Consider the following 14,359-nt stretch of genomic DNA (forward strand, 5'->3'; position numbering starts at 1 on the left):
AATGGAGAAAAACTGAAAGCCTTCCCTCTGCCAACAGGAACCAAACAAGGATGCCCTTTGTCACCACTCCTATTCAATACTGTGCTGGAAGTCTTAGCAAGAGCTATACGGCAAGACAGAGAAATTAAAGGCATCCAAATTGGAAAAGAGGAAGTAAAACTCTCCCTATTTGCAGACGATACAATCCTATACGTAGAAAACCCCAAAGACTCAGTAAAAAAGCTACTAGACCTCACTGGAAGATTCAGCAAAGTGGCAGGGTATAAGATAAACATACAAAAATCATTTGGATTCCTCTATACCAAAAACGACAATTTTGAAAAGACATTAGGAAATTAGTACCATTTACAATAGTCACCCAAAGGATGAAATATCTAGGAATAAATGTGACCAGAGAAACAAAGGACTTATACAAAGAAAACTACAAAACGCTACTACAAGAAACCAAAAGAGACTTACAAAAATGGAAGAATGTACCATGCTCCTGGATAGGAAGACTTAACATTGTGAAAATGTAAATACTGCCCAAAGCAATACACATATAATGCAATCCCAATCTAGATTCCAATGACATTCTTCAAAGAGGTGGAAAAAACAATTACAAACTTTATATGGAAAGGAAAGAGACCCAGGATAAGCAAACCACTGCTGAAGAAGAAGAATAAGGTTGGAGGCCTCTCACTCCGCAACTTCAAAATTTACTATACGGCTACAGTGGTCAAAGCAGCTTGGTACTGGTACAATGAAAGGTACATAGATCAATGGAACAGAATTGAGAATCCAGAAATTAACGCATCTACTTACAGCCAACTGATTTTTGACAAAACACCTAAATAGTCTCTTCAACAGATGGTATTGGCAGAACTGGAAAACAATATGCAAAAGATTGAAACAAGACCTTCACCTCACACCTTATATAAAACCAACTCAACATGGATTAAGGACCTAAATGTGAATCCCAGAATTATGAAGGCCATCAATGATAAAATAGGGACAAATGTGAATATACAGACTACAAAACATTTTGAAAACCACACAAACAAAAGTAGACAAAATAGATGAGTGGTATATACTAAAAATTAAAATCTTATGTGCATCAAAAGATTTCACCAGAGAGTAAAAAGGGAACCCACAGAATGGGAACAAAATCTTTTGCAATGACATATCAGACAAGGGACTCATTTCTAAAATATATAGAAAACTATAACACCTCTACAAGAAAAAGACAAATAACTCAATTAAAAAGTGGGCACAGGACATGAACAGACACTTCACTGAGGAAGAGATCCGGGCAGCCAACAAACATATGAAGAAATATTCACGGTCACTAGCCATTGTTGTTGTTGTTGTTAAGTGCCGTTGAGTCGGTTCCGACCCATAGCGACCCTGTACAGGGTTTCCGAGGGTGTAAATCTTACGGGAGTAGAAAGCCTCATCTTTCTCCTGCGGAGTGGCTGGTAGTTTCGAACCGCTGACCTTAAGGTTCGCAGCCCGATTCGTAACCACTACGCTACCAGAGCTCCTTGATATTAGAGAGATGCAAATCAAAACAACAATGAGATATCATCTCACACCAACAAAAATAGCAAAGATAAAAAATGTAGAGGCCAATAAATGCTGGCGTGGATGTGGTGACACTGGGACACTCCTGCACTGCTGGTGGGACTGCAAAATGGTCCACCCTCTCTGGAAAGCAATATGGTATTTCCTCAGAAGGTTGAAAATAGAAATACCTTATGATCCAGAAATTCCTCTACTTGGTATTCATTCACTAGAAAAATGAGCCACAACATGAGAAGATATATGCACACCAAATGTTCATAACAGAACTACTTACTATAGCAAAAAGATAGAGACAGCCAAAGTGCCCATCAACTGAAGAATGGATAAACAAACTGTGGTACATACACACAATGGAATATTATGCTACCTTGAAGAATAACAAGGAAGCTGCAAACCACCAGTTAACATGGATGACCCTTGAGGGCATTATGCTGAGTGAAATTAGTCAGTCACAAAAAGAGAAATACTGCAAAGGACCACTACTGCAAAAGACTAAGAAAAAGAACCCATACTAAAGGGGGGTGGGGAGAATTCGTTGTTGATTGCTGGGATGTTGAGGGTGGTTGAGGAGAGGGAGGGGAAGGTGGTGCACAGGGCAGGGATTAGACACAGGATAGTTTGGGTGATGGGGAGGGGGCAATATACAAGAAGGGAGAGGAGAATGGAAGAACAAAGCAAATGGGAGAACAATTAGGCAGGTTTTAATGGGCTAAGTGGGACAAAGGTAAATAATGATGTATGCACAACCTTGGAACAACTGGGCTCTTGGATACAGAGATTGAGACATGGTTGTGATAGAATCTCTTATCCATGTGCATAATAAAATGGCTGCTTGCTTCGCTTTCACTCTCCTTCCCGGAACGTCTCTTCCAACTTACCGGAACTTCCTCTCTCCCTACCTGCAAGGCATCCCTAGTCAACCTATCACCTACCTCCACTAATCTCAACTCCACCCTCCTCTTTAACCAGTATAAAAGTCCATATCCTGGGAATACTCTCTCTCGCTCTCTTTCCTCCCAACTTTCAATAAAGCCTTACACGTGGGTTTTTGTGTTCCGGCTCATTCCATCTCATATTTATGATGCCGAAACCCGGGAGGGACTTTGCAAGGACCCGCGATGATCCCCAGCTCTCGGGTTGATCTGCTTCCTGGCTGTCCCTCCTGAACCTGCCGACCAAACATCCACCCAGGGGCCCTCATCCATTTCCGTTGCTGACTTTTACAGCCACACACCAATCAACAATCTCAGGGTGTGTGTTTAGGCAAGTCTCTCTCTATCTATCTATCTATCTATCTATCTATCTATCTATCTATCTATCTATCTATCTATCTATCTAGTCCTCTGCGCTGTCAAGTCTAAGTCCTAACGTTAGGCCAGACGGACTCTTTTCGGCCCATGGCCCAGGATTGCTGCTCTCAGGGGATGCCCCATTAGCTCAATTCCTCTCTCTTCTTTCAGGGGTCTGGCAAGAGAGACGAGGATGCTTCTCTCTTTGCCCTTCTCCTCGGAGGCTTCCTGATCCTCACCTTAACTCTCCGGCCGTAATTATAATGGGAACCTCACCGTCTAAACCTCCTCACTCCACAACCTTAGGCTGCCTCCTGCGCAACCTTAAGGCACCAGGCCTACAACCCGATATCAAGCCTCGACGCTTACTCTTTCTGTATTTAAGAAAATGGTTCCTAATAACACCCTCAATTTTAACATCCTTCATGACCTTGATAACTTATGTCAGCGCAGTGGCAAATGGCCTGAGGTCACCTACATGTATAGGCTTTCTTTTCTCTCTGTTCTCATCCTTCTTTCTAGCTCAGTTCTCATCCTTCTATCTCTGTTCTCATCCTTCTTTCTATCTGACTTGCTCCCCTTTTCAAATCCTTCTAGCCCATGAGTAACCACTCCCCACCCAAGGCCCAAGCTCCCTCCCAGACTCTTTCTCTTTGGACCCATTGGACCATGCCCATCCCCCACTTACACTCTCCTCTCCATACAACCCTTCCTCCTCCACCCCGCCTACCTCCTCTTCCTGCTCTCCTTCCTCCATGGGCTCTGTTCCACCACCATCTGGGGTCAAGCCTCACCCACTCAGCTGAACCCTTCCTTTCCACCACAAACTCGGTCCTGAGACCACTATTATCGACCCCAAGACCTGCCACTGCCTGTACCCCTGATGCTATTACGCATGAGGCAGCTGGGGCAGAGAGCATTGTCCGTGTCCACGTTCCTTTTTCCCTATCTGACCTCTCACAAATTGAAAAGAGGATAGGAAATTTATCCTCCCATCCAGACACCTACATCAAAGAATTCAAATACCTCACTCAATCCTATTACCTCACCTGACATGACTTCTACATCACTCTCAGTTCTGATGAGGTCCATGCTATGAGCAATGAAAAGCCAGTGGGAGCTCAGGCAGTTTTCCCAAGAAGATCCCTCTTGGGATCAACCAGGCCACACCAACCGTGGACTTAGAGATCATATGATTCTTTGCATTGCTGAAGGCTTAAAGAGAACTGCTCATAAAGCTGTCAACTACAACAAGATTAGAAATATTACCCCAAATTCAGAAGACAATCAGGCCCAATTTCTATCACATCTAATGGAGGCTCTACAAAAATACACCAAGCTAGACCCAACATTCCCAGTAGGCATAACAGTTATTAATTCATCTTTCAGTTGGCCCTAGACATAAAAAGGAAACTAAAAATTTTTTTGAGGAGGGTCCCCAGGCAAATCAATGGAACCTCTTAAATGCAGTCTTCAAGGTCTATAATGGTAGAGAAGAACAGGAAAAACAGGATAAGGCCCAAAGAGACAAGGCGAAATACCTGTTACTGGTCAATGCTCTACAGGGTTCCAGACCAACAAAGGGGTATAACAGAATACCCTCTGGGGCACCGCCCGGGCCCTGCTTCAAGTGTAAGCAAGAGGGTCATTGGGCAAAATACTGCCCCAACCCTCATCCTCCTGGCCCATGCCCTGCCTGAAAACAGAAGGGACATTGGAATGTTGATTGCTCCTTTCTCCAGAGAGGGAAGGGATCAATAGTCCCCCAGTCCCACCAAGCAAAGGGGTTTGCTCCACCAGAGCTTCTAGGGCTGGCCACAGGATTGAAGGTGCCCGGGATCGCTGGCCCCCACGGAAATAACTCACAGAGAACCCAAGGTAACGGTTCATGTTTCAGGTAAGCCAGTCTCTTTTCTATTAGATACCGGGGCCACTTACTCAGCTATACCACAATGTTCAGGGTGGACACACCCTACCCCTACATTAATAGTTGGGGTTGACGGAGTCCCTACTCGGCCCATCATCACAGAACCCCCAGCATGCTCACTTCATGACACCCCATTCACACAAGCCTTTCTAGTCCTACCCAAGTGTTCTACACCAATCCTAAGATGAGACATTCTAGCCAAGTTCAAATCTACTCTCATACTATACCCTATTAAAACTGCCATGCCTACCTCACCGCCTGGCTTGTTCTTGCTGTATGCTGCATCAGATTCTAAGCACTGGCTAAAGACCTCTCTGACCTCAATCTCTCACCCAGTACCTTCCTTCAATATGTGGATGACCTACTTCTATTAGGTCTCCACACCACCTCCAATATCTGCTCACACAAAGCAAACCTCTCCCCTTTATGCCTTCAATTATTCTATATGATTTTCATTGAAAATCCCAACTTTAAATTAGAATCTAGCCACCCTCTCAACCCTACCTCCCTCCTCCCTATAATCACAAGGGATCTCTCTCACTCATGTACTGAAGCTCTATATCATCTCCCTCCTCTACACCACATCTCCTGCACCCAGCTGTCCCAGTCCCATCCGGATCACACATGGTTCACTGATGGCAGTTCCACCACTTCACCTACAGACCAATGCCAGGCCAGCTATGCCATTGTATCCTCAGACAGGGTAATTGAAGCTGTGTCTCTTCCCTTTAACACAACCTCCCAAAAGGCTCCCCTATAAACAAAAGTTCCCTAGTCTTACATCTACTTCCAGCAGCAAAACTCCCAACACGAGCATAAGTCCTACACTATAAGAGTCATCAATCCACCAATGACCCCATCTCACAGGGAAATAACAAGGCCGACCGCAAAGCAAAACGAGCGGCCATGCTCCCACCTCCATCCACACAAATGCTTGCTGCTCTCCTTATAACATCCCTCTATAACCCCCTTGAAACACAAAGAATGGCTCAAACAGGGAGCCACCCTCTGGGGACTGGCTTCTCCCCAGGTCACAGGCCACACGCATCCTCATGGATACCTCCCAACCTCCTCACCCCCACTTGCTGACTATATCCCAACCCTAAGTAAGGTCCATCATTTGTTGGAACCCACGCAGACCAATTTTTACCCAAACCTCACCCAATGGAACAACACTTCCAGGTCCAACCTGATGACCAGGTGGGCCAGGATCTCCAGTGGTTCTTTCCAAGAGCTCCTGACACTCCTGCTCTGGATCAAAGACCTAGTTCTCCAAGGCACTCTCTCAGACCTCTCACCAGAGGAAAGCTCTCTGCTGACAAGTCTTTCTCCTCTCCTGGCTAGCCCTATCGCCACATACTCCCTTAGACATACCTCCATGTGAACTTGCCACGTGGCTTTCCTCGCCCCCTTCAGGCACTATATCGTCCTTGCAGTAGGCTTCTTTGTCTCACCCCCAAGTAGCCTCACCATTCTTGAATACTCTTCGCCTTACTCTTTCTCCTTATAGTGGGACTTGTCATCATCCCAGTATGCTCTCTGTACTCTTTATCTCAACCTTGATGATCAGATCGTGCCTTAGCCAAAATGGCAAAACATGCTCGACCCCTCATACAGCCACAGATTGCTCCAGTGTCCTAACCTTTATGCACTCTGCCTGCTATCTGGGACAAACACCTGTAACCAAGCAGTTATGTGGAATCAGAGTATAGTACCTATCCAAACTCTCTAACTGCATGGCTTCCGAATCCACAGCTTTCAAAAGCACTAAATATGACAATGTTCCACTGCTACTCATAAATTCAAAAGTGACTAGACATACCTCTCCTTCTAGTCTGTCTTAATCTGGAAGCTCCACTGAAATCTGCCCCTATGGGTGGCCCTGTTGGTATTCAAAATACTGGAGGCACAGCTTCCAGCATCACAGCAACACCCATGCCACCACAGTACAATAAACTGACAATCCAGAGGTGAGTATGGAGGATGTTGTTGTTGTTAAGTGCCGTCGATTTGGTTCCGACCCATAGCGACCCTGTATAGGGTTTCTGAGGCTGTAAATCTTTACGGGAGCAGAAAGCCTCATCTTTCTCCCACAGAACAGCTGGTAATTTCGAACTGCTGACCTTAAGGTTCAGAGCCCGATTCGTAACCACTACGCTACCAGAGGATATATCTGCACATTTTTCCGAATATATTACTACAGAGCATTTTATATGAACTCAATAGAGTAAAGGCTATACAACAAAAATTGTGTCTCATTACAATTAAAGCTTATTTCTTTACAATTATATTTAACACTATTACACAAAAGCAAACTAAAATTAGGTTTGGTAAGTTGACTTTATCAACTTCATCTGCTTGTGAGGCAATTTATATTAGCAAACAGAATAAAGCTATACTTACACTCGTTACTTTCCGGTATATTTGAGCTGCATTCTGACACTCAGAATAAGGGTACTCTGAAGTAGCCATTTCCAGCATACACATTCCAAAAGCATAGACATCTACAGATTCATCATAGTGTTCCTCATACATCTCTGGGGCCATGAACTCAGGAGTTCCTAGAAAATAACACCAAAACCACATTTTATTACAGAGAAAAATGCATTCACCAATATCACACTCCCTTTAACATAAGAATTACCCTGAATTAATTTTTGCTTCCTAGAGGGAAACTTATAAAACTTATATCTCTTTAAAATACTTAACTTTCCCTATTGATAAATTATAATTTATTATGAAATTTATCATAAAATATGAACTTTTTTTTATTTATTCAGATTTTTCTAATTAAATTACTAAACTTTAAATATTTAAAATTTCAGACTGGTTCAATAATCTTAAATATATGCCACAAAAGAAATGTAACATATCTCTGAAATAAACCAATATATAATAGATATTTCAAAACAAATTCACATTCTAAGCCAGGGGTAAGTACAATTTCTCTGCAAAGGATGAGAGAATAAATAAATAGTTAAGACTCTGCAAGCCATATAGTCTATGAAACAACTATTCAACTCTGCCACTGTAATGCAAAGAATCATAGGTAACAAGTAAACAAAAAACAAAAACAAGTGGTAGGTCAGATTGGATAGCTCATCCTTCTTTTAAATCTATGTGTTGTTGTTAAGTGCCATCGAGTCAGTTCCAACCCACAGCAACCTTGTATGGGGTTTCCAAAGACTGGCTAGTGAGCATGAACCACCAACCTTGCAGTTCAAATTTATTTTGCAGTACAGTGCATTAACCTACAGCGCCATACTATAGAATTGAAAAAATATCTCTCTTAACCTAACCAAAAAACAGTAAAACATTAATTACCAATAACGCTCTTAGCAAATGATGTACGCATTAAGGTGGCTAGTCCTAGATCACCAATCTTCACAGATCCAGTGGGTCCAGTGATGAAAATATTATCACATTTCAGATCCCGATGAATGATAGGAGGAGTCCTAGTGTGCAAGAACTGCAACCCCTTCAAAATTTGCCTGCACCAGCTCCTCAAGACCTTTGGTTTCATGACTTTAAATCGTTTTAAGTACCTACACAAAGAAACAAACAAAAAAAACCCACAGATAAATAAACTTGTATGCACCTTACTGTATATGCAGTATTATGGTAAATCACAGAAGCTAGCTGAAGCTTTATGTACTACAATTAACATCAATGAGCTATTTCCTATTGCCTCTTATGACATCTTTCCTTAATAAGACACCCTACCAAATTTAGTATTTTAAAATTAAAATAACAATTATAGGTAGCACCTGACTTAGGAAGTATTCAAGTTATGATTAACAGCACTTACTACTACCATCATTAGAACATTCTATTTACCTAGGAGAATGTTACAGGAAAATGAATGCAGGAGATATGGGTAAATTTCTGAGTTATGTGAACATACTCTAAGCATTTGATCAACATAATATGATGGAAGAGATGGGTGGAAAATAGACCATATGGCAAGAATGCTAAATTTAGAACTTCATACCCCGAATGTGGAACAGCTCAGAGACTACAAAGGAGAATTGACAAATCAGACTTAATAGATTTTGAAGAGCAAGAAATGTTAAAAAAGAAAATAATAAAGGAAGAGCAAGGAGAGAAGCTGTCAAACTTTTACAGTGAAAAAGATTAACTGAAGTTTTCTTTCTGAACTATACCCAAGGCCTCAGTTGCTTGAACACATGGACCTAAACTTTGATCACTTTGCTAAAGATGGTAGGCTGATTCAGGACACAGTGAGATGATACTAAGAAATATCATGAGGGGAAAAAAAAAAGGACCACAGAGACAATGCTCACTAACTTCAGACAAGAATTACCATCTTAATTCCAAGGGCAATTCAGGAGAACCAGAACCATTCATAACTGGAGTTATTATCACAACTGACAACATTCCAGCTTTTTTTTAATCGTTGGGAGTAAATTTTTTATTATTTAATTATGTACATAATAAAGTATGTTTGCAAGTTTATATGTAATATTTGTAATCTCCAAAGATGAATAAGATATTTATAAAAATATTGATAATAAAATGCAGCAGTAATGAAGACTAAAAAACTAACTTGTAAAGAAGTTGTCAGAACAGAACCCAATCGGAAATCAGGGACTTAATGTACTAGAATCAGAGTGGCATTTTATGGAAGGTTGTTGTTGTTGTTGTTGTTAAGTGCCGTTGAGTCAATTCCGACCCATAGCAATCCTGTATATGGTTTCCAAGGAGTACCTGGTGAGCTTGAACCACAAACCTTGCAGTTCAAACGGCTTTGCAGTTAACACTGGTGCATTAACCCACAGAGCCACACCAGGACACCATTTAAAAAATAAATTTCTCTCTATTCCCTAATAATTGCTTGGAAGATTTAGCTATATAAAATTTTAGTGCAAAGAAGCTAGGAAACAAAAAATGTAAGACTCATATTTAATAGTTACAAGTAAGTGATTAAACAATCAAATAAAAAATGGTAGTTAAAAACAAAACAGAAACTATGATTATATAGATATGTGAACTTGGCAAACTCATCAACCTTTCATTATCTTTTATAAAATGACATATTATCTCTACCTTGATTCCCATTCTAAAATTCCATGTTGTTATTATGTTGCTAAGTGCCGTCAAGTCAGTTCTGACTCACAACGACCCTGTGTAGAGTGTCCAAGGAGTAGCTGGTGGGTTTGAACTGCTGACCTTGTGGTTAGCAGTCCAGTGCTTATCCTACAGCACCACACCAGGACTCCAAAATTTAATGATATCCTATAAGTACTAATTTTCAACACTATATTTACTAACAAACTTCATATTTTTTAAAAACCCACAGCACCACTAGAATCACATTCTACAAATTCTTTAATCAAAAATATTATCTTACAAACAACTTTTAAGACTCCCAAAAATAATTTCTGAGAAAAACTCCACTGATTCCATCAGCGTCTACTTACGTCTTTAATGTTCCTGATGTCATTAGTTCAGTCACTAATACAATACATTTCTTTCCTTTCAAAATAGACTCCCAAGAATCATAAAATCGAACTATATTGGGATGTTGTAGACCCTTCAACATCTCTGCTTCTTCTTTGAATCTTTGCTGTTCAGCTTTGGTTAATTTCCTGTCCTGAAATGGAGAAACAAGTTCCAAATTAAAGTTACAGAAATTCTCATACACATTCCTGCTGTTATTGTTAAGTGTCTTCTAGTCAGTTCCAGGAATGGCTGGTGGGTTTGAATTGCCAACCAGTCCAATGATTTATACTATTGCACCATCACAGGACTCCATGCACATTCCTGAAACCACACAAATGATTTTTATTTATTTATTTTTGTCTGTCAATTCATTATAGATCAACTTGATGGCAGTGGTGTGGGTATATGACCACTGATCTCACACAGCAGTACAGCAGTTGCTACATTTCATAATTCTATTATAAATCCAACTACATAAAAAACAGTATTCCAAAATTAGTTGGGAAAAAAAAATGGGTAAGAGAAAATGTTTCCCTAAGAAAGCCCTGATATTCTACATCTAAAGGATGTATAAAGTCAGGGTGCTAATAAATGAAAGTTAGACATCCTGAGATTTACCCATTAAATTTCTGAACTGCCAAAATGAAAGCACTCCAGGTTTCCAGACAAAAATCATTTTACCAATCAGTAAAAAGATCTTCAAACAGTCATTGGACCTATAATCTAGTACATCAAATGCTGTTAAGGTGAATGAGCAAAGTTTACAAATTCTGAGAGAGGACTGTGATCTTAAATTCTAAACACAAACAATTGATTTATAACATTTCTAAGAAAAAAAAATTCACATTTATACACAATAAGGACACAGAAAGTATACCATCACAATTTCTGAAAACAGTACTCAAAAAACTTCAGTAAAATTTGGTAAGAATAAAAAGAAGTTAGTTAAAAAAGAGCAGCAAGAAATCTAAATACACCATTCCATGTCCCAAGACAAGTCAGTTAGTCCACAACTGACTTCTTTTTGAAGTACAAGGAAAGAGACTTCAGCTGTTTTTTAAAGCACTTACTATACAGAAGATATGAATCAGATCTCACTGCCAGTTTGTCATTAGTGATTCTCTCTGCTTAATAAGCAAATACAGAAATTAAAGCCTTGATGTGGAGAAAAAGATATACTTAGGTATTTATCGTTTTTATAAAGCAATACTCCTGGATAAACTGCCTCATATGGAGTCCTGGTGTAGCAATGTAGGATAATCACTGGATTGCTAATTACAAGATCAGCAGTTCAAACCCACTAGCCACTCCTAAGAAACCCAGAATTGACAGGATCCCTATGAGTCGAAACACAAAAAGGAAGATGTGGCAAACAATATTTTATCTTATCGGTAAGAAATTTCCAATAAAGCTTATGTAAAGTGAAGCCTAAGTAATTACGTTAATGTAATTGTAAAACACAATGGATTGTCTAACATTCACTAAAATAAAGGATACACAATACAAGAGGAACAGCTTAAATTGCAAATTACATCATAAAACATAATAAAGAAGGAAGAAAGAATTTAGAAAATAAGATTTCTGTCTTGTAAAAGGGAAAAAAGGAGAGTGATAGGGCTACGTAAATTTTGGTAAAGAAACAAATTCAAGTGTAATTGATGGTTAAAAATTTGGGTCTGATAGTCATTTCAAGATGGTTGATTAAACACATTAAATGAATTCCACTGCCTTCCCAAATCTCAACAAAATGACAAATGAAATTTTAAAATATATCCTGAGTACTGATGAAAATATGAGAAGGGTTCAAATGGAAAATATGGTTCTAAAAAATAAATATAGACCTTCATAGGAATATATATATATATATATTCAAAAGCTTTTATTCTGAATTAAGTGATAGTATACATGGGAGAACATTAGTTTTGCATTCAACCAATCATATTTTGTTTCATTGCAATGATTACATTCCCTATATGAAATGATTACAATTCCCTAAATGCTCCATCAGTTAACAGTATTTGCCTCTATTCCCGACCCCCCCCCCTTTTTTTTAATGTACAGACAAACACAGAGGAATATATAATCATTTAAAACACCAAAGGACACATTTTGATAGTCAGACTCCTGTCTGCCAGCACAAAGCATTTCCCTTTCCATGAGTCTACAGTCCTCAGCTGCTCTCCGTACCATCACGTGTGCCTCCTTCTCTCGTGTCCCTGTTTCTCTGGTTAGGATCCCATGGTCTACTCATGGTCTTCCCTCTTGATGGTCCTAGGGTCCTCTGTTTCAGAAATGTAAGATTAACTATTCCCACCCTTTTTGTTACACATCTTCTACCTTTACAGTTGTGACAATGGCATTTAGTCATGATAACAATTACTCACTATTGAATCAAAAGAATCCTATCCCCAGCTCCTTTAACCAGACCTACCTAGACAAGATGAAAGCTATCCGGTGGGGACTCTCTCTTCCCCCACACAATCTGAAACTAAACCACCTTTTGAAAACTTGTAAGGCACTTTGTGCATTTATAACTACTCCACTTTAGGTATCTAACATCTAAGTTGCCCATCCCTATCAACCCTGTGTACTGAGGGGATATGCTTGCTCCTTGATACAAAGACTCCTTCCCTCTTAGTTGGTATTTTGAGCTACTATATAATAGGAATAAATGTTTTATGAAATGCAAGAGACTAGAAGAAATAGAAACTTGATAGAAGCAGAAGGACTTACACACCAGTGCTCTGCAATTTGTTCTTTTTTTAAAAAAAAAAAAAAAAAAGCACCTTTATTTATATCATTCCTTGGTCTATATAAGAAAATGCAAAACAAGAGATTCATCAAGCATCATGGTTTGTCATTATGAAAAATACTGAAACAACTAAAAAGCCAATAATAATGTTATGATAAGCCAGGCATTATTCTAAAAGTCTCATATATATTAACACATCAAACCCTCACAATTAGTAACCCTGGTGGTGTAATACTTAAGTTACTGACTGATAATCAAAAGGTGAAAGTAAGGAAGTAAAGTAGTTCAAACCCACCCAGTGGCTTTGCAGGAAAATGAGACCTGACAATGTGATCCTGTAAAGGTTTCACCCTAGTAAACCATATGGGGAAGGTCTACTATGTCATATAGGTTTAATATAAGTAAAAAGAAATAAGATGGCACAAAATAACAATCACAACAACTACTATCATCTCCATTTCACAAATAAACTGAGGTTAAAATGGTTAAGTAATTTGTCCAAGATAAAATTGATCACAGTATGAAAAACTTATTAATAACCAAATAACAGTTGAAATAAGGTAGATATGCATGTACTAATGTACCTAGATCATTAAGACACTGTGAGAATAAAAGAAACCTGAAAAAGCATACATATAACAGTTCATACATAAAAAGAAGATACAAAAAGAACAAACACGATGGCGGATTGGGTGGACGTATAGCAGAGAGCTCCGCCAACAACAACACAATACCCAACAGAGCAGGCTCAGGGGATGGTCCCAGAACACTGAACCAGATATAAAGGAATATTTAGAAGGTTGGAAGGCTTACAGCCAGGGGAATTTGTGGAAGAAGCAAGAAATCCATTGCTTTCTAGTCCGGGATGCTCGGTTGCTCCAGGAGCCATCATCTTGGGTGAGACCAAGCGGGGGTAGGATGGGAGCGGCCACAGAAATAAAGGTGTAGACATTCTTTTCTTTTGGTAGCTGTTCATTGGTCCCTTGCTGTCTGTGTACCTCCATTCTGGAGACTATAGGGGTGCCTGAGCTAGTGGACAACCCAGCCCCACCCTCAGAGGGTTCTACTACGCATGTGCACAGATTTCCTCGAAATTTAAAGAGACAGTTTCCAATTAAAAGCAAACGGCCACAGTCGGCCCTGATCTGTTTCCAACTAGAAAAAAGGCCTGAATGGGGATAGTGGAGTGGGACAAGCAGACAAAAGAGGAAATAAGCTGAAAATTTAATCCTACGTTACGTCAAAACTACTAACGGTGGCATCTTGAAATTTTCAGGAAGAAGAGTGAAAAGGAAAGCCCATTTCCTGAACACATCTACCTGGAGGCAATCAGAAAGCATAAAAAATACCAAAATACATACCCAT

General features: G+C 39.8%; 1 protein-coding gene across 2 annotated transcripts in view; it reads right to left on the reverse strand.

Moving 5' to 3' along the window:
* WNK3 (WNK lysine deficient protein kinase 3) overlaps window positions 1-14,359 on the reverse strand; it is a 266,224-nt gene that overhangs the window by 187,219 nt on the left and 64,646 nt on the right. For both annotated transcript variants that reach the window (XM_006875256.1, XM_006875255.1), the window contains exons 2-4: window positions 10,221-10,393; window positions 8,104-8,324; window positions 7,183-7,340 (exon numbers count right to left, since the gene is read on the reverse strand). In XM_006875256.1, coding sequence (XP_006875318.1) covers window positions 7,183-7,340; window positions 8,104-8,324; window positions 10,221-10,393 — 552 coding nt within the window. The remainder of the gene's footprint in view (window positions 1-7,182; window positions 7,341-8,103; window positions 8,325-10,220; window positions 10,394-14,359) is intronic.

Source organism: Chrysochloris asiatica, unplaced genomic scaffold, assembly GCF_000296735.1.
Source record: "Chrysochloris asiatica unplaced genomic scaffold, ChrAsi1.0 scaffold00315, whole genome shotgun sequence".
NCBI classification, from domain to species: Eukaryota; Metazoa; Chordata; class Mammalia; order Afrosoricida; family Chrysochloridae; genus Chrysochloris; species Chrysochloris asiatica.